The 19,789-nt window shown below is 40.7% G+C and overlaps 1 protein-coding gene across 1 annotated transcript in view; it reads right to left on the bottom strand.

Annotated features, from left to right (window-relative positions):
- Positions 1–19,789, bottom strand: part of CFAP69 (cilia and flagella associated protein 69) — a 63,961-nt gene that overhangs the window by 23,407 nt on the left and 20,765 nt on the right. The window contains exons 6-15 of the mRNA XM_019507969.1: positions 19,284–19,382; positions 14,020–14,169; positions 13,717–13,894; positions 12,638–12,761; positions 7,841–7,889; positions 7,605–7,726; positions 6,240–6,456; positions 4,863–5,027; positions 2,833–2,951; positions 1,042–1,160 (exon numbers count right to left, since the gene is read on the bottom strand). Of these exons, the coding sequence (XP_019363514.1) occupies positions 1,042–1,160; positions 2,833–2,951; positions 4,863–5,027; positions 6,240–6,456; positions 7,605–7,726; positions 7,841–7,889; positions 12,638–12,761; positions 13,717–13,894; positions 14,020–14,169; positions 19,284–19,382 (1,342 nt within the window). The remainder of the gene's footprint in view (positions 1–1,041; positions 1,161–2,832; positions 2,952–4,862; positions 5,028–6,239; positions 6,457–7,604; positions 7,727–7,840; positions 7,890–12,637; positions 12,762–13,716; positions 13,895–14,019; positions 14,170–19,283; positions 19,383–19,789) is intronic.

The following is a 19,789-nucleotide window of genomic DNA, read 5'->3' as shown; positions in this document are numbered from 1 at the left end:
CAATGTGATGCTGTGGCTAGTAAAGTGACCAAAAGGCTGGCTTTCATCCATAGATGCTTCTCAAGCAAATCCCAGGATGTCCTTCTCCCCCTGTACTCGGCCTTGGTGAGGGCGCAGCTGGAGTACTGCATCCAGTTTTGGGCTCCACAATTCAAAAAGGATGTGGAGAAGCTTGAGAGAGTCCAGAGAAGAGCCACGTGCATGATCAGAGGTCAGGAAATCAGACCTTACGACGACAGGCTGAGAGCCGTGGGGCTCTTTAGCCTGGAAAAGCGCAGGCTCGGGGTGATCTGATGGCCACCTATAAGTTTATCAGGGGTGACCACCAGTATTTGGGGGAACGTTTGTTCACCAGAGCGCCCCAAGGGATGACGAGGTCGAACGGTCATAAACTACTGCAAGACTGTTTCAGGCTGGACATAAGGAAGAATTTCTTTACTGTCTGAGCCCCCAAGGTCTGGAACAGCCTGCCATCGGAGGTGGTTTAAGCACCTACACTGAACACCTTCAAGAGCAAATCGGATGCTTATCTTGCTGGGGTCCTATGACCCCAGCTGACTTCCTGCCCTTTGGGCAGGGGGCTGGACTTGATGATATTCTGAGGTCCCTTCCACCCCTAATGTCTATGAAATCTATGAAATCTCCCATGTGCCAAAGAGTTCCTTTCAATTTGTTTCCTTCTGTTTAGATGAAAGCACCTCTTTGCCTATCAGAAATTACATCCTTGCTTAGTACTGCTCTACACCACTTTTCTATTAACCTAATACTGTGCCAGTAGAGGCAGAAACAGGCTTTGACCAGGTTATGCTGATTTCAGCCAGTACCAATGGTAGCAGAGGTGGTGTGCCAAACACCACTTCAACCACTCCACTTGGGCAGCTTTCTGCCTGCTGAGTAGGGAATTCAAGCCAATGACTAAGTGCTCTTCTAAAATGCAATGTGAGCTAAATATATCAACTTTTGAGAGAAGAGCAACAGCAAAGATAAAATGCAAGGTTTCTCACTTTTTAACAAACATTGTTAAAATCATTCGATACTAACCACAAACAATCCAGTGTGCTAAAAAGGAGTCGATTGTGACCTAATCCACTATAGAACTTCTTAGGATCCATCTTCAGTAATGAGATAAGTATATCCACTCCTTCACAGCCAAAGAGCTCCTGTTGAGACATTAATTTAAGCCATTATTTTTCCTATTTTTTTCTTTTTCTCCTATTTTACATACATCCAATACAATCTCAAAGAAGTAAAAACAAAATCATGTTCCCTGTGCCTGTAATTGTCATTGTTAACAACTTACTACAAAAAATTTTCTTGTACAGAAAGTGTTAAATTAAAATTTTTTAGATATTGATTCTAAAAATTCTAAACTCACCACTCAACCAAAACATGCCTATTTCCATTCATTATTTAGAATGATATAGAACTCTAGAGTCAGGTTCAGTCTCTTTGTTTAAGCACAAAAAGAAAATGGGAATTAAAAAGTAAGTGTACTGAAAATTAGAATGTGGACAAATGCTCATTTCCTCTCTCTCTCTCTTGGGGTGCCTCCCCCAAATTAGGCTTGGGGGAAGTGCAGGGATCAGCTGCTGCTTAACTCCTCCTGGTCCTGGGCAGGAAAACCCTCCCCACACCTTCTCAAACCAAGCTGACTGATCTGTGAAATGCACAAGGAACATTTTGCTGCCACCATTCTTGGGAGGAGTTGATCGGCTGCTGTTCCCTTTGCATTCCCCAGACCAGCGTGAAGCATGGAGAGCCTTTCTGCACTGCTCAACTCCTCCCAGAGCCAGGAGGATTCAAGCCACCACCGCTCCCTGCATCCATGTTACCCCATCTAGGAAGAGTGCAAGGAGCATTTCCCCTCGACTTGACTCTTCCCAGGCCTGGAGAAAAGTTGATTGACAGGGAACAGGGTTGCCAACTATCCACAAATTTAATAAATAAAGTAGTAAATAACTAAGCTAAAAACACCTGTCTGTAAAATCTGTAAAAAAATTGAGCCGTCCATAAGAAACATAAAGCTGCCAGAGTGCAACTGAAGCTCCGTGAAGTTCCAAGTGTTCCTTGTGGGAGGCAGCATGGAAACACAGACAGAGCACAACAGTGCCATCTGGTGTTTGAACACGAGTGCAACAATCTGAGTTCTTGAGCTCTGTGGCTCATGGGACTGTCTGTAGCTCCTTCCCCAACTCTGATCCATGTACTGGCACAGTTGCATTCATCTGCCTGTAACCCTGCTAGGCGTAGGTATGCAGATAGTAGTCCTTGGGGGAGGGGGAGGGTGTCTGTGCTGCGACAGGGGAAGTGGGACTGGCGGGGTTAAGGCTGGGGCGGGGCAGCATGGTACAGGGTGCAGTCAGGGTCAACCTTTTTACTATGGTCGCTGTTAAACCCCAGGTTTGAACCTAGCCCTTGTCCTAGCAGACAGGATACATTTACATTATGTAAAATGTGTTAGTTAAAGATATTTGGTTGTAGACAGGAGTTCATTTGTCTTGGGTGGCAATCTTGGTGGGGAAGGGTACAGGCACTTGCTCCTGCACAAGACAGATCTTCCTGGTTGAAAGAGGAAGATCTTTCTCCTAGATCCAGCATGGTTTCCCCTGAAAGAAACTGCACAAACATAAATATGTTCCCAGTTTCTAGCAGGAAAGCAGCATTTCTCCTGCTAGAAATGTAATTTCTGTTCTTATGTTAGCTGTCAATCAGCTTTAACCTTTAAGTCATCAGTTACAAATGACATTTGCCTTTGAAGAAAACCAAGAGCGTGATTTAATGAAAAGAAATATTTTTACTTTTCCTATTTGGATAAAGCAGAAGGATACAAACCTTTCTGTGAAGATCATTCTCACAAACAATAGACAGGATGAGTAATATATCAGTCTGAATCTCCAGTATGATGGCATCTTCCTTTTCTTTAGATATGTTTGCTGCATACTTTAAGAGATCTACAAATTAATTATTAATGTGAATGTCCTATTGTTCATGTTCCTTTGTAACTGTATCTAGCTACAGCTCATATTTTTAAAATCAGCTGTCCAATCCAGTCTACCACAATCCACCATAAAATTTATATTTCCTGAGCTTTCCAAAAGTTCATGCAAACTGTATGTAGGGCTGGAAGGGCCCCTCCTGAGCCATTAAGTGCACTCACCTGCATTCATAGGAATACACTTAAGCAAGGAATAGTACTCAGGAAGACAACTAGGTTGTAATCTTTACTTCTGTGGACTGAAGCTAATGAAACTATGTATAATAAAAGCTATGTTATCCGGCACTTTACCATCTGGAATGCTCCATTAACCGGCATTTGTTATAGACGGCATCTGTTGTTTACGGCAGTGGATCGACGCAGCAAATATGGAACTGTAAACCCACCACAGCACTTCCAGTTTCGCCGAGTCCCACTTCTTCCTTGAGGACCATCGCCTGGGGCAAAGCAGCCTGCATGGGGCTCCCCTCTCTGTCCCCCAGCACACTGATGTCACGGAGTGAAAGCCCTGGTGCACTGGCAAAGATGGCTCCAATCCACTGGAGATAAGCTCTTAGATAACCAGCATATTTGATTAACTGGTACCCCCATTCCCTATGGATGCTGGATAACAGAGCTTTTACTGTATTTAATAAGAATTCCCATGGAAATGTTGCATCCAAACATTATGTGATGAATATAAAGCACAAAATCCTGGCTTCACTGACCTCAATGGGAATTTTGCCATTGTCTATAATGGGACCAGAATTTCATCTGTGGATATAGTCTTTCTCCTTACAATGGACCTTATTATAGGTCATCTCCTGATTCCCAGATCATTCTGATACAGTAGAGCCAGAATTAAAGACATCAAGTATTACTGGAAGGTTTTATTTTGTAAAAAAGAATAAAATTAATAAAACTCTTAATTTAACAACTGATACATATTAAAAATAATAAATAATGTGAAAGTGGATGTGACTTACTGAATATGGAAAGGTCTCAAGACTGAACAGCTTTATTCTGCCTTTCATTTATTTTTTGCTATACGCACCTTATTAGCCAACAGACACACCACAAGCCTCTTATTTACACTGAGGCCACCAAACACCAATCTGTCAGTGCACACAGACTGTAAAGCGAGCTTTAATTAAATTTCTGCTCATTTTGAGTCCCTTTTTATTTCCAGAGTACCGTATAAACGAGTATCAGGGTAACTCTGCTCCTACTAATCTCAATAGGATTTCGGCCATTTATTTCAAACACAGGATTTCGGCTGTAATCATGCATGTAAATTTACATGGGGATTTAGATGGTTCAAAACCAGGAATGATATCGGCAATCACCACCTAAATCATGGATTCATATCATTTCAGTCAAGTATACATAAAAGTATTATCTAAACTAATCTATTCTCAGTGCACTTACTATTGTAGGTATTCATGTATTAAACACCACCCTCACTTTGTAGAATGAATTAATGAGGATAGTAATACACTCTCTTTCTTACACTCGTGGCCTCTTCCTAACAGGATTGAAGAATCCTTTTGCTTGATGTCTGTGAACAGCTAAAATACAATGAGTCTCCTTGTTCATGATTACATTTACCATCAGTTTATACAGAAAATATTCTATACATAATTGCTTTAAAACTAAATGTATTTGTTGAAATGCCACAAAATTAAAATAAATCAAATAAATTAAATTTTAAATGGACTGTCTTAATGCTTTTACAGTATGCCTGTGTACTCACGTTTAAAGAGTCAGCTGATAACATAAGTATTAAAAACTAAAAGCACAAGAACACAGATGGATTTTTGTGTGTCCTACTACCAAAGGAAGAATAACCGTACATTTTTTAAATATGACAACATAAATCATGCTTTACCTAACAGCTGGCTAATTGCTCCCTGATCACAAAGATCGAGGTTCACAGCATCGTCACAAAGGGACACCACAGGTCTCAGTACTCTCAGACTGTAGCGCATCTGTGCAAGTTTGTTGCCACGACCACCTGTACCATGGAAACTGTTACCTTGACCAAAGAAGGGATCTGTAGAGAAATCAGAATGAATACCTTCCTTTGTAACACAGCATATATTCAAAATAAAGATGTGTTAAAAAGCAGATGATGGGTTACAAGTTGTAAATAAATCAAAACCAAATAACTAACTGTTAATGTTCCAAGAGCTAACAAGGTTTAAACAAACCTTTCTTGTTTAAAAATAGTTTTCTAATAATATTATTTTTGGAATTCTCATATTATTAATCATGTCATATTCTATTAAGATAACTTTTTTTTTTAAATCACAACAGATATGTGTTTTTAATTATTTCAACAATTTAGTTAGCGCTGGTTAATGTGTTACCATCGGCAGCTGGAAACCTGTGCTCCCATATGACACATTAAGTGCGTATAGTGATCTCCATCTTGTCCCACTGATTATTTGTCCACATCAGAAAAGACAAGTCTGACAAAATTGGTTACTTAGGAGAAGGAAGTACCCAAAAAGACCATAAAAAATGCAGGTGAGCAGGCGTGTACTGAACTGCAGGCGTGTTTACATGAGGCATTTACTACACAGTGGACTAATCAGCTACTCAGTAAACATCATGCATCTATATGTGCCCCTATTAGGCTGGAGTAAACAAATTTCCTCTGCAGAAGCATATATGTAGACGCTGCCTTGGCTGGCTGGGACACAAGGGTGCTTCAGAATGAGGGCTGCCTGCCAGCTAGCTCTGTGCTGAAGCACCCTAGTGCCCCAGCAAGCCCCTCCCCACAGCATACTGAGCTGGGGGGAACAGGACCAGGCTGGCAGGCTGATCCCCAGGACCCCCTGCCAGTCATGGCTGCTTTGACCTGGCTCAACATGTTACGCTTTCAGGTACACATGTAAACGCACACCCAGGAGCAATAAACTCCAGTGCAGTAAGCACTGAAATTTATTCATATGTATTAATATGCACGTATAGACACACCCAGTGTGTAGAAAAGTGGAAAGTACTGAATAATGACATATTGGATTTAGTCAGTGTTATCAGCTGCTTGCTTTCTTCAGTACAAAAATTAATCATAATTTAACTAATTTTGTAATTTGAATGTTTTTCAAAAATACGAAAACAGATCACTGTCTCACGTGCCCCATTTAAATAAAAATGTACTCTGCGTTTTGTCATAATGGTTTTTCTAACAAAATAAATGTGTCCAGATGAGTTGCATTTTCAGGTCTATGGAGTGTGACGGAGATAGACATCTACTCACCTTGGCCCACACACCATTCCAGGAACATAAGGAGCCGAGTATTCCCCTGGCAGGTCATATAGTCATCTATTAACAAAGGAGCCACTGAAGCTAAGGTAGCAATTGCATGAAGCTGCAATTCTTCATACTGGGCAGCAGACCAATCATGAACACCAGGCTTTTCATTTGGTTTAACATAATAAAATAATGCTAGGATCACTTTCCCCTCACTAAGTAGCTGCAGATTCAAGAGAGAAATAGGATACAAGTGGTCACCTGTAAATAAGCATAAATCTAAGGCAACTTATTTTTAAGCAGCTCTTAAACTCTGTTGTTTGCAATTCCCTCTTTGAAATTTTTAAAACCCAAACTCTCTCTGGGAAGCATCTTTCAGAAACTAGCAAATGGCAACCAGGAAGATACATAGTTCCTAGCTTGTTGCATCCTATCAGCAGTCAGTGGATGAGCCCTGTTCCTACTGAGATTGTTCTAAACGGTAAGTGATAATAAAAACTTATTTTCTTAATTCCTTTTAAGTCATTTTCTTGCATAATGTTATCATGCAAGATCCACAGCTGATGGAAATTACGATGGACCACTGAAGTTGCTATAAGGGTGGGAGGGATCTATGTGGATGATAAGATTTTTTTCCCCTGACTTCCAACAAATTTATTTCTGTGAAGTTGTATTCATTAGTTTGTGCCATAAGGATAGGTAATAGAGTTAAATATGATTTACAATAATTTCCTTTAATCAACTAACTGGATGGCTATAATTTACATACAATGCAATAACAAAAAAGCATTTTATATGAGAATGGGATAGATGGTGGTCATTTAGACACCTATGCATTCTTCTAACCTGTTATCAGCTTCAGTGGCTCAGTTTGGTAGACTTTGCAGAGGAGGATGGCTGCAGAAATGAGGACAAAGTACTGAAGACGTGACAGGTCTACACAGGAAAATTACCCACTGCTTGCAAAGAAAGTCAGGAACAAGTACAGCTAAATTTGTGCTAAATGCAGTTCAATTGCAAACAAACAGAAGATGGTTTGGGTTCTGCACCATTTCAATCAACTGTGGTTTCTGAACTTAGTTTGTCCTGGTCTTCAGCTACATTTAAGCACTGATCTGCATTCACTTCCTAGCAACAGACAATATTCCTACTGTGGAATAGGTTTGCATCACCTCTAAAAATAGGAACTATATATCAAACTGAAGCAACAGCACTTGGTCTGATAGTAAGTATGCTGTAAGATTATGAATTCTAAACTTAGAGGAACACATTATTTATGGGGCTGCACTGATATGGATAGTAAAAAGATATTGCTCTGATCACTATCGCCCTTTCTTATTTATTTATACCACCTCTTCAATTATAACTTACCTGTACAGCACAGAGATCCTTAGCTAAGACTGCGACAATGTTAAACAGCAACTTTTTCATCTCAAAATCCTCATAACTGTAGGTAAATTTAAATCCCCTCGACAAGTGATTATAGATTTTAACTGTGAAGGAAATCATAGCCAAATTACAGTTAAATAAACAAAGATCAAGATGACATGCAAGAAATAATGCATTTTGCGTGTTAAACTATTTTTAGTTAAAACTAAACTTCTTACCTTCACTAAACGTTGCTAATAGTATTAGCTGCTTGGTAAAACCACTTTCCTAATGGACACAAAAATAAATAAGCTTAATTAGATCAAAGCCTGTACTTTCATTTTATGTTTTACTCTCTTCTTGACAATACCTCAAAGTGTCATTCATCTTCTGTCAGAGGATTGACAACTCCATCCAGGAAGAGCACACACCAACTGCTGAAACTTCCTTAGCCTGACGAAGGGTTTTTGAACCCAAAAGCTTGCTTAATAATTGTTTTCCAACTATTTAAGTTGGTCTAATAAAAGATATCAGATTTACCCAAAGAACCTTGTCTGCCTATCTTCTGTTAGTGCACTCAGTATTTTACCAAAAGTAGGTAATACGTTTTTGTAATATTGTAATTAACTAAGGATGCAATCAGTTATTAATTAAATCTAAGGGTACAAACAAATTTCATTCTACAAAAAATACATACTTGTATTTGGAAGCTTCAGAAGAAAGATCAGCATTCACTGGTCAAATCTAACGCAGACTAAAACAATGCTCTGACAATGAGCTATAGTTAAAATCGCTAAGTGGTCTAAACTCCCTATTCATTTGTAAGTATATATCTTTTGTGCACGCATCTATTCACACCTTGATTTATCTGGGTTCAAGTTATGCTTGTAAATGTGCTCTGTGCCTTCAAATACTAGAATCAACAATGCTTATATGGAAACCATAAGCAAAAGGGCTTATGGTCAAGACTCACAGGAACAGAGCTAGGACCAGCATAGAACTGGCCCAGAAAATCAAAAGAAATATAACATGTCTGTCAGCACTTCTCTCTTTCAAGATGCAACCAGGAGAAACTATGCTTACATTTTTCTGAGCCCAATGATCTGAAATCCAAAAACCCAGCAACAACAAAGTCTGACCCAAATCTCACACTTCTAGTAAACAGAACCATATTGCAATGATCACTACTAAGTCTGTTTGCCAGATTAAAAGAAGAAAACAAAAAAATCTGGCAATATTCAAAATAATAAACAGGTTTTGACTAGGTTCAGTATTAATTAAATGGCCATTTATTTATGATTTAAATGGTTTAATTTATGATATATGATTTAACAATCATTTAACAAAGACTGGACTATTAAACATTAATATTTTCCTTAGAATATTAATTAATTAGTAAACGAAGATGGAAACATTACCATGCAGGAATTTTACAATGTAGCAGCAAGAATTTTACTCAGATAGTCTAAGATGTATTTTTACATCCAATTTTACAATTTACTTGTGACAAGACACAATTCATTTCGCATTTGAAGATTCAGACTCAGAACTGAGGGGCAAGATCCCATTGAGACAAATCTGAGAAGAAAAAAACTGTCCAGGAGAGTTGGCGATAGTTTAAGGAACCATATTAAAGGTGTAAGAGGCAAAGGCATTCCAAGGCAAAGAAAGGATAGGAAGTATAGCTAGATGCTGGCTTAGCTAAACAGCAAACTCTCAATGAGTTAAAAGCTTAAAAAGTCTAAGAGTATCATACATGTAAGCAGTAAGAAAAAAAATCAGGAAGGCCAAGATACAAACTGAGATGCAACTAGCAAGGGACATAAGGCAACCAAAAAGAATTGTACAAGTATGTCAGAAGCAAAAGGAATACTACAAGTATGTCCTCCTCTTAGTGAATGGGGGTGGGAAAATGAGTGAAGGAATGCACAAGGTAAGCATGGTAGACTCTGCTGTAGTACTGTGTACTGAGTTCTCCCAGGTAGAAAAGAGGCAGTCTGTGGAAAAAGTAAATAGGTGGAAGTTAGGAAGGCAATGGGCAGAAAAGGAGGGGAGGGGAGGAAAGGGAAAAAAATGTGTAAACAGTAAGTTCAGGCAGGTACCTGGTGAATCAGATGCAAGACAGGTTGTACCTGATTCACCAGGTACCTGCCTGAACTTACCATTTACACCCAGCTGCCTTACTTGGATTGCAGCCTTACCTGGGTTACCCGGGGCTGCAGCAGCAATGATTCTGCTGTATGGAGCCTAGTCAGCAGCCAGAGCACAGCTCTGCTTTTGAGCAGCGTGTATTGCCCATGCATGCGCTGCTCTGCTTTTTTCTCCACGAGTTTTTCTGGCCCCTCCCTGGATATCCAGGTGTCAAAAAACCCACAGAAAAAAAAGCAGCGTGAAAAACATCTAAATGTGCAGTATGTGGCACCACAAATGTGTCTGCAGCACCACATACCACATGGCTGAGCTTGTCTGGATGCAGCCAATGTGTCCTTAAGACAATTGACTCTCAGCTGCCTAAACAGAAATACCACTGCTGCTGCCTGGCAAAGTGTTTCTATTCCAGGCAGAAAAGTCAGCTTCCTTGCCTGAAACTTTCACCCAAATTTTGGAGGGTTGATTTTTTTGGGGAAAAAAGGGTGCAGGTGGTATGTGAGTAAATATGGTATATAACTAGTATTGTGGATCATCATGTTCAAAGAGTGGTCCTCAATGATTCAACGTCTAATTGGGAGGAGGTGTCAAATAGGGTTCTCCAGGGTCTAGTTGAGTAAAATATTTTTTAATATCTTCCTTAATGATTTGCAGGATGGCATTGAGCATACATTTAGTACATTTGCAGACTTGATGGAGTTACGGATATGCCGAAGGGTAGGATTAAGATTTAGAATGACCTTGATAAATTGGAGAAATGGGCCAAAATTAACTGAATAAAAATCAATAAGGACAAGTGCAAGAGTCCTGTACTTGGTATGAAATAATCACATGCTGAAATACAGACTGGAGAATGACTGGCTAGGCAGGAATACTGTAGAAAGGATCCTTGCAGTTACAGTGGACCATAAAATGAATATAAGTCAACAATGTGTTTTTACTGAAAAAAACCCAGTAACACATTGCGTTCTAGTAATAGGAGTGCTTCTTGCAAGTCAAAAGGGAGTAATTTTTCCACTCTATTTGGCACAAGTGAGGCCTTACCTGGAGTACTGTATCCAGTTTGGGGCACTACGCTACCAGAAAGCCAGGAACAAATTGGAAAGAGTCCAGCAGAGGGCAACAAAAGTGATCAGAGGTCTATAAACAGATTTATGAGAAAAGGTTGGAAGAACCAAGATGATTTACCCTGGAGAAGAGAAGACTAAGAGAAAATTTGGTAACAGTCTTCAAATACCTGAAGGCTGGGGATAAAAAGGATAGTGATAGACTGTTATTTTTTGGCAGAGACAAGGAGTCATGAGTGGGAGCCATGTCCAGCATAGTCCTGGACTGACTGGAGCAGAAGCTACTGGATCTGAAATGGGAGTGGGGAAAGGGGGAATCTGTAGGCCAATGGACCAGTCCAGGATCATTCATCTGGCCTGCAGGGCCAGATGAATTCAACACCCCTGTTTTAAATGATAAATTTGAGGTTTGTGTAGTTATCTGAGATGACATATTACTAAAAAGTCAAAATTTCAGATGAGAATTCCTCTGAGATTACCAAAACAAGACTCAATCCACTCCTTATGTTAGAAAATGTTTCTGCCTACCCATCCGTGGCACCTTTTGCATGAACACCACAAACAATGTAAAACAACTATATCAGCAGTAGAGATGTAAATATCATTTTTTAAAATATTCATTTAACCTTCTCTGATTATATTGGTTAAATGATTAACTCACAACACAGCAGCTCAGACACAGCTACTGCTGGAAGCTGCTCTGGGTTCTCAGGGTCCTTTGACTGGGGGAGAGGTGGGGAAGGGGGCAAACCCAGCCAGACAACACAGCCCAAGTGAAGCCCTGTGCTGGAAGGGAAGTAGCACCTGTGAATGAGACTAATCGCTTAACTGATGAGTCATTAGGCTGTTCCCCATTTTCCTCCTCAGCTATGGGCACTAGGTCCCCCTGTTCCTCCCCTCCTCCCTCTCACTCCTCCCTCCCTCTCTCCTGCCTGCTCTGCTGCCTTTTGATTCTTGCTGGGGCACTGCATAGCTTCCCTTCCCCGCTTCCCTGCTAGACTGCGCCCACCCTAGCTAAAAGATAACCAAGGTAACCAATTGTCATTGCACTCATCAGTTAAATGATTAATTGTTTAAACTTTCACATCCCTAATAAGTAGTGCAAAGCTAGTCCAAACTGAAAAGATTATTTTTCCATCACAGAATATACTTTTTTCCATAATGAATTACAGCACTCATTTCTTCTTTTTCACTCCTGGACACATTGTTTGAGTTGATATGCAGGCTGTCATAAAACATATGGTATCTCAGTGGAGTGCCCCATTGTGTGCAATGAAAAGGGAAAAATTATTATGCATCTAACTCTACCTGCAGTCAACAATATATTTTAAAACTTTTATAGCAGCTTATTTCACATTTAGGTTACAATGAACATTCCAAAATGGTTACTGGAAAAAGCAGCCTTAATGAAATACTGTTATGCTATATTTCAAATTATACGAATTGTACAGCAACATCTTTGAATGCAAATCTCCTAGTGATGTAGTCCAAAAATAGTAGGTAGTTGATCTAAGTATGCTGGAATGTGTTTGTTAATTTCAGTCTGCGATGATTCTACATAGAAATTATAAATCTAACCTGCAAAACAGAGAATGAAAAGAAAACTTGAAATGTACAGTAAATTACTTGAATTATTCTAGGAGACTGTGTAGTTAGGTAAACCTCACACTTCTCAGGAAACTTACTGTAATACAAATAATCCTAAAGTTTTCCAGTCAATATGTAAGACTCCCTACACGATGGGGACATATTCTAGGAAAATGGGACTCATTCTAAATGGACAGATTACAAGCCTGTAATACTCAAAACAGAGATACTTACAATCATTGGTGCGTCAACGTTTTCAGCTATGAGGGTGGCTATCACTAAGAGGTCATTTCTTAGTTGTCGATCATAATGGCGGAAACCATGCATAAGTAGATTCATAAATACTTCCTTTAAAGCACTTTGAAGAAAATGAAAGTCAGAGCTTTACCCTTTTTTCACATTCTATTTTTATAGCACCAGTGTTGAAGAATCCAATTTCCACATCATACTTTTCCAAGTCTTGATTACAGTCCAGGTACAAACAAAATAACTATTAATTTTTAAAAATTATTTAAAATGATATATTTTAAAATATATTTTATTTTTAAAAAATGTATACAAGCTAATGAATATCCAATTCAGGAATTCACCAAATAATAACGATTTGTATTTAGTTGTACCTAATTTGAGTTAAAATTGAATAGTTTTGTGTTGCACTGAATTTATTAAAAAAATCTTTTTAATCAAGCAGGGGAATGCTTAATTGTACCTTGCTCCCTCATTAAAATGCATTCTAAGTGAACCAGAAATGCTTATGCTTTCATAAGCAACAATTCACTTCATCTGAAGCTTTGAAAAGACATGCAGAGAGCAAGCTATCACATAGGAGCAATATCTACTTGTAAGCCTGCTTTCTGCATGTCCTTTCATAGCATCTTATTAAGTGAGCTCTTGCTCCTGAAAGCTCAGTCTCTACCATGCCTTCTGCCTGACTAACATGGCTAACCATCTCTCTCTGCTTGTTGATGAAATGAAACCACCTATTTACCCCAGGCAAGGATCTGAGACTAAGCCTTGTATTTTATAACATACTTTATTACCAATTTTATAATACTTTAGGCTTTTAACAATGCATTAATATACTGCATTTATTTAAGGCCTGATTCTTCAGTGATTCCATAATGCAAGATCAGGACAGCAATAATTACTGGTAAGAGCATGACTTCCACTACCCTTTTGTCCCTTCTTTCAATATACTTGAAAGAACTCCCACCCCAACCCAAAATACCCAATTCTGCCATCCCCTGAAACACATTACCTTAAATTATTTCAAAATTGCAATGCTTATTTACATAATATTTCCTTAGACTTACTATATGCATTCCAAGTTACTGAGCTGATTAACAATTTCTTCCTTGGGGGTGTTTTCTAATAAATTCCATAAGATTTCTGATGAACGAAACAGTAGTTGTCCAGAGGGATCAACATCATTTAGATGAGAACAGATTCTACTGGCTGCTTGGGCTTTCATCATAAGTTTGCAATTTACTCCTGGAATTAGAAAAGTCTGAATAATTAAATCCCTGTAGTTTGGTAATTGTTTTAGGTGTATATAAAGAACAGAATGTTTGATGATCTGAAATAATGAGATTGTTAAAAGAACATCTTGTACTAACCAGAGCTGGAAAGATGCTGTAAGGCTTTAAGTACCCATAACTTTTCAGCAAGTTGATTCTCAACTAATGCCAGTGACAAAACTAGAGTTTCTGCTAATCCTCCTAATTCAGCCATTTGTATCTTATAGTTTGCAACTGTTCGCTGATAACCTGTACAAACAAATGTTGAAAATTTAAGTATTTAGACATGCATGGTTTATCTTATTAACATAATATTTATCCTGCCTTCAAAAGGAAGATAATCTTCAATGTTCTAAAATTACTGAAAAAGTGAAACTTCCAATAACTAAAAAGTGGTGATGATGTATTGTAGTACATTTGTATTGTAGTACACATTTGTGCTACAATAATGCCTAGAAGCACTGTCTAAGATCATAGCTCTATCTTGTTCAATGTACTGTTCAAACACATCTACGTTATGTGGAAGCACGGGAAAAATCTCTGGAGGAATTCTACCACGACTTTAACAAGTTCTATCCCTCCCTCAGATTAACCCTTTGAGTACTCTACCCTGAAAATTCATTTCTTGCACGCCACTGTGAAACTTTGCAATGGCCACATCAATACCACATTGTACCAAAAACAAGCCAAATGCTACATTATCAGCCTTCATCCCAAGCACACCACTAAATCCATTGTCTCCAGCCAAACTCTACATTACAAATCTAATCTTATTTGCTATGCTCACAATATAGCCCCAAAACCACAGCCACTCAAATTTCAATAGATTCAGGCTCAGACTGCATTCCAGCTTGCTACAATACCAACCCCATGACAAGGGCAACTGAATTCCTCTGATCATCATGTGGAGTCCCCAGCTGAAACATTTGAGACCAGAGGTGATCAGCCAATGCCCACAGGGGAACGTTTCTCTGCCACCAAATTTCTGAGCCTGTAGGGAGCCCCAAAGGACAGATGACACGGCACCAATCTGGTTATTAAGTTTGTGTATGGGGTCAGTTTGTAGGTAGATCTGGTGTTGTGGGGTTGGTCTGTGGCTGGATCTGGTGTGTTGGGCTGACTCTGAACATCCGATGGTGCCTGCAGACCAGCCCTGCTGTCAGATCTTTGAACCAACTCTGTGGGCTGGACCTGGACCAGGGGGGGCTGATGGATTAAGCACTACTGTTTTAGATACATCATTAATGACCTCCACCCTCTCCGAGAAAACGATGACCATTTCAAGCTGGGCTTGGAGGACAGGACAGCTCCTCAACCCCAAACGTAACATTTCAGCAGCAAACTACCTAACTCTGATTCATACCAAGTCACCATGCCTTGCTACATATGCAGATGTCAGTTGTGCCCCCTCATCAACTCTGATCGCAATATCACTGACTTGAACAATACAATTTATAACATCCAAGGTTCATTCACATGCTCCTCCACCAACATCATATATACCATCAGTTGCTTCTAGTTCCCTTTACTTCAGGGGCTAGCAATTATTTTGGGTGGAGGGCTACTTCCTGAGTTTTGGCAAGCCATCAAAGGCTACTTGTAGCCCTGCCCTTTGACAGGTGCTCCGACCCCTGGTTGCCATCTTGGGACTGGAAATCCCACCCCTTAACCCCTGGCCTTTGCCACCAGAAGTCCATCCCCCTGCTCTCCAGAAGTACTTCTTTCAGCAAGGCAGTTTGCCATCTAGGAACCAGAAAAATACCAAATTATATTTAAAAAAATAATCAAACATGTACTACAACATCAATTAATTTCATTTCAAAAAATATTTTTGTCCCGATTTACATGCGTTTGTGTAGTGTACAGAGAGGTGATAGTACAATAGCTTAGAATGAAGTCTTACTCTTGTATATTGTGGGATAGTGTGGGGGGTTGGTGGGGTTTGTGTGGGGGTGGACAGGCATGGGAGGTGTGAGTGTGTGTGTGTATGTGGGGTAGGGGAGCATGTGGATGTGCGTAGATTTGTGGGGTGTGGGTGGGTATGGGGTTGGTCTGTGAGTGTGTGGGGGGAGGGTGGCTGAGGAGGTCATGGCATGTGTGGAAGGGGAAGGTTTGCTCACATTCTCCGCGCCCCCCCACCAATGGCAGGCAGAGCTCCTGTCAGTGTTCCTCCAAGCCTGGGCTCCACACTCCTGCTGCTCCTGGCCATGGGGCACTGGCGCGGGCTGTGTGTTTCTGCTCACTGCCACTTCCCCCTCCTGTCTGCCACTGCTGCCCTTCTCATGCCAATTCCCTGCTCTGCCTCCTGCTGCTCCGGCACCACATCCCAACTGCACGGCCAAGACCTCAGGATGCAGCAGGAACTGGACCAGCCTGGCCGGTATCGCACAGAACCAGCTGAGAATCGTGGGGGCCGAGCCAGTTCCTGCAACCCAGTGCTGCAGCCAGGAACCATGTGGTGCTGGAGCGGCAGCAGCTAGGGGCAGGAAAGCAGGGAAATGGCTGCAGCAGGTGGTGCGGGAGTGGCTGTGAGTGGATGCACAGAGTGCAGCGACAGCTGGGCAGGAGTGCAGGGCTTGTGCTGGTGCACCATGGCCAGCACTGGTGGGGGCAAAGGGTGGGACGTGGGCTGGCAGGGGCTCTATGGAGCCGAGTTGGGCTGCACCAGCTAGGAGATGGGGGGGAGCCAGCTTGGCACCATAAAGCCCCTGCTAGCCTGGCCCCCTACTCCTGCCACCCTGCTCTGGGCCCCACCAGCGCTGGCTCTGGGATACCAGCGCAGGCCACATGCTCCTGCCCAGTTGTTGCACTATACGCACGCACTTGCTGCCCCTTCCTGCCACCTTCTTCATCCATTTCCCTGCTCTCCCCTACCCAACGGCTGCTCTGACACCATGTGGTTCCTGGCTGCAGTGAGCCAGCAGCAGTAGGACCTAGGGGGAGCCGGCATCAGGACTAAGCAGCCACAGCAGCAAAGGGAATTCAGATAAGGAGGGGGAGGGTGGCAAGAGAGGACCGCGGGTGATCGCTTTAGTCCTCAGGGCCAGGCCAGGATGGCTCCTGCGGTCCTCCCCTGCCACCCTCCCCACTTCTTATCTGAATGTCCCTTTGCTGCTGTGGCTGCTTAGTCCTGCCGCCAGCTCCCCCTGGGTCCTATTGCTGCTGGCTCCTGTCATCTCTTACAGGCAGGCAGGGGCAGATAAATATTAATTTTCTAAATTTTTTAGGGGCCCTACAGGCCAGATAGAATGGCCTGGTGGGCTGGATCTGGCCTGCGGTCTGTATTTTGCTTTGCTTTCTATACTGACTAACACAGTTCCTACATAAAACAATAAATGGACAGAGATTTAACATCAAATCCAGAACCACACAAAAGCCCGTAGCACAACACTTTAATCTCCCTAGAGATTAACTGACCTCAGGGTTGCTGTCCTTTAAAAAAAAATAAATCAACCCACCCAAGAAACAAACCAACAGACAAAAACTTTAAAAACAACTTGAATGTGGAATTGCAGAACAAAAAACATCTACAGATGACATCTGATTAACCTTAGTCTCACCAGGGACCATGGAGTCTTATCCCATTACCCAGACTATTTGTTACTCCAAGGACCCTCCAGGTGTTAAATAACTTGTTTCTCTTAATTGAACTAATTAGTCCTCCTGATTACCTCTCTTAACAGCCACGCCTCCCCTTGTGCCACTGCCTTCTATAAAACATTTTTCTTTCTATCCGTCCACATTCCTAGTATCTGATAGTTTCATGCCTCTCTGAACCAGTTAGTTCCTAAGGTGCTACTCTTCCCTATATTCTGCCTAGCTTCAGAGTAACACACCACCTCTTTCTTCAAACACAAAGAAACAGTTTCTGCTTGGAAATACTGAGAAAGGGCAGAAAGGGAAACAGGCACAGAGAGGTGAAGTGATTTGTCCCAGGTTGAGCAGCAGGGGTCCTGATAGATATGGAAAACAAACAAACAAACAAACAAACAAAAAATGTTCTCAACCGGAAGCAGCAGTGCATTACTTCAACCCAGCTCTGAGTTGAGGTGGTTAGCCATGTTAGTCTGAAGTTAGGCAGAAGGTAGGACAGGCTGACTTCTCGGCCTCTCTGAACCAGTTAGTCTGTAAGGTGCCACACTGGCCTACCTTATCAAACAATATAAAATTGCTTGAAGGTTTTTCTTAAAAGAATGGATATTTTTAGAATAAAAAAATAATATTTTATCCTTTTAAAAAAAAAAAAAAAAGATTCTGTTTTAGGCAAATATATCCATTACTTCCTCTTTTCAAACCGTTTCAATTCCCAGTGCCTTCAATAGCTTCAACAATATGAATCACCCAGGATTCATGCTTGACATGTGTTTAACGCTCTGGCTCTGATGCAGCTAAGTAACAGAAGCTTAACTTTCAGCATGTGAACAATTTTATTGATCTCAATATAAATACCCAAGTGACTAAAGTAAAAATGTATGCTGGTGCTTTTCTGGATCTGGGCCAGCATGCCTAGCACCTTGCAGGATAACACCTCAACTTAAACTGTGTTTCTCCAAATATTTATATGCATGGTTAAACTTTTAGCACATGAACAATCCCACTGGGGGGAAGATGAGGGGAAAGACACATGTGCATTAGGGAATAGTGTTTACCAAGGGAAAACGCAGTTCCTTATTTCTGAGATAACTTGCCTTATTTTCTAAACATAGATGCACAAAAAAGTCACCCAGTATTTCAATACTCAGTCAAAGTCAGGGAAACGACTCACCCGTGTAAAAATAAAGCATGCATGGATGTATTTGCAAAACAGGAAGCTTACTTTTTAACAATAAAAACTGGCACATGTGCTTTGACAATTCCAGATACCTCTGACTGGATAAAAGGGTGCCAAAAGATTTTTTGCAAGCCACAAAAGCTAGTTCTGTCTGCAACCTGGTATAAACAGGAGGAGATCACACTCTCTCTCAAAACAATACATGTCCAAAATCGAAACCCTCAACCTTTTTCTATTTGGGAGCTCAAACCTATCTACTCCTTCCTTTGGTATCACCCATGTTTCAGAGTGTTTGTGGTCCTCCCCAGAATTTTTGCACCATTTCATCCTAAACCCGAAGCATTGTTATAAACAATGCAGGACCAAATTAAACATGAATATACTCTCCTAGCAGTCAGATACTGTCACTGGATACATATTTGATAATGTAATATTTGAAAGATATTTTAAGTTACATTTTATACGTTTCTATTGAAATTATATTATTTTCCAAACTATATAGGTAATGTAATTGCTGCAGTTATTTTATGGGCAAAAATCACAGACATTTGATTGTATCATTCTTGTGAGATTTTGAAATGGTGTATTTTACCTGAAAGCTGTTTCCTTGGTGGTTTTGCATCATAAAAGCTAATGATACATTTACAAATTTGTATCCTGACTTGAGAACTTGGCACCCTCATTAAGTAACCTGTAAGAAATAAAAGGAAATTGTAATTTACAATGATTTTGACAAAGAGATTAGAGTGCACACTTGGCAAATTTGTGGATGACACCAAGTTTGATGGAGCTCCAGACACTGGAGGGTAGGGCCATGGTCTAGAATAGCCTGGGTAACTGGAGAGAGAGCTCAGAATCAATCACATGAAATTCAACAAAAAAAGTGCAAAGTCCTACACTGGGGACGGGTTAACTGCATGCACAAATATAGACTGGGGAATGACCAGCTTGGCTGTAGACTGCAGAGAAGGACGTGGGGCTTATAGCAGACCATAAGATTTGTAGTAAGTTTCATAGTTGTTAAGGGCTGGAAGGGACCTTATAGATCATTGGGTCCAGCCCCCAGATGAAAGTGTGCTTTTTTTTTTTTTTTTTTTT

This window comes from Gavialis gangeticus, unplaced genomic scaffold (assembly GCF_001723915.1).
Source record: "Gavialis gangeticus isolate Ggan-Ray unplaced genomic scaffold, GavGan_comp1, whole genome shotgun sequence".
Classification (NCBI taxonomy): domain Eukaryota; kingdom Metazoa; phylum Chordata; order Crocodylia; family Gavialidae; genus Gavialis; species Gavialis gangeticus.
The sequence above is the reverse complement of the archived record's forward strand: the minus strand, read 5'-3'. Positions and strand labels throughout refer to the sequence as shown.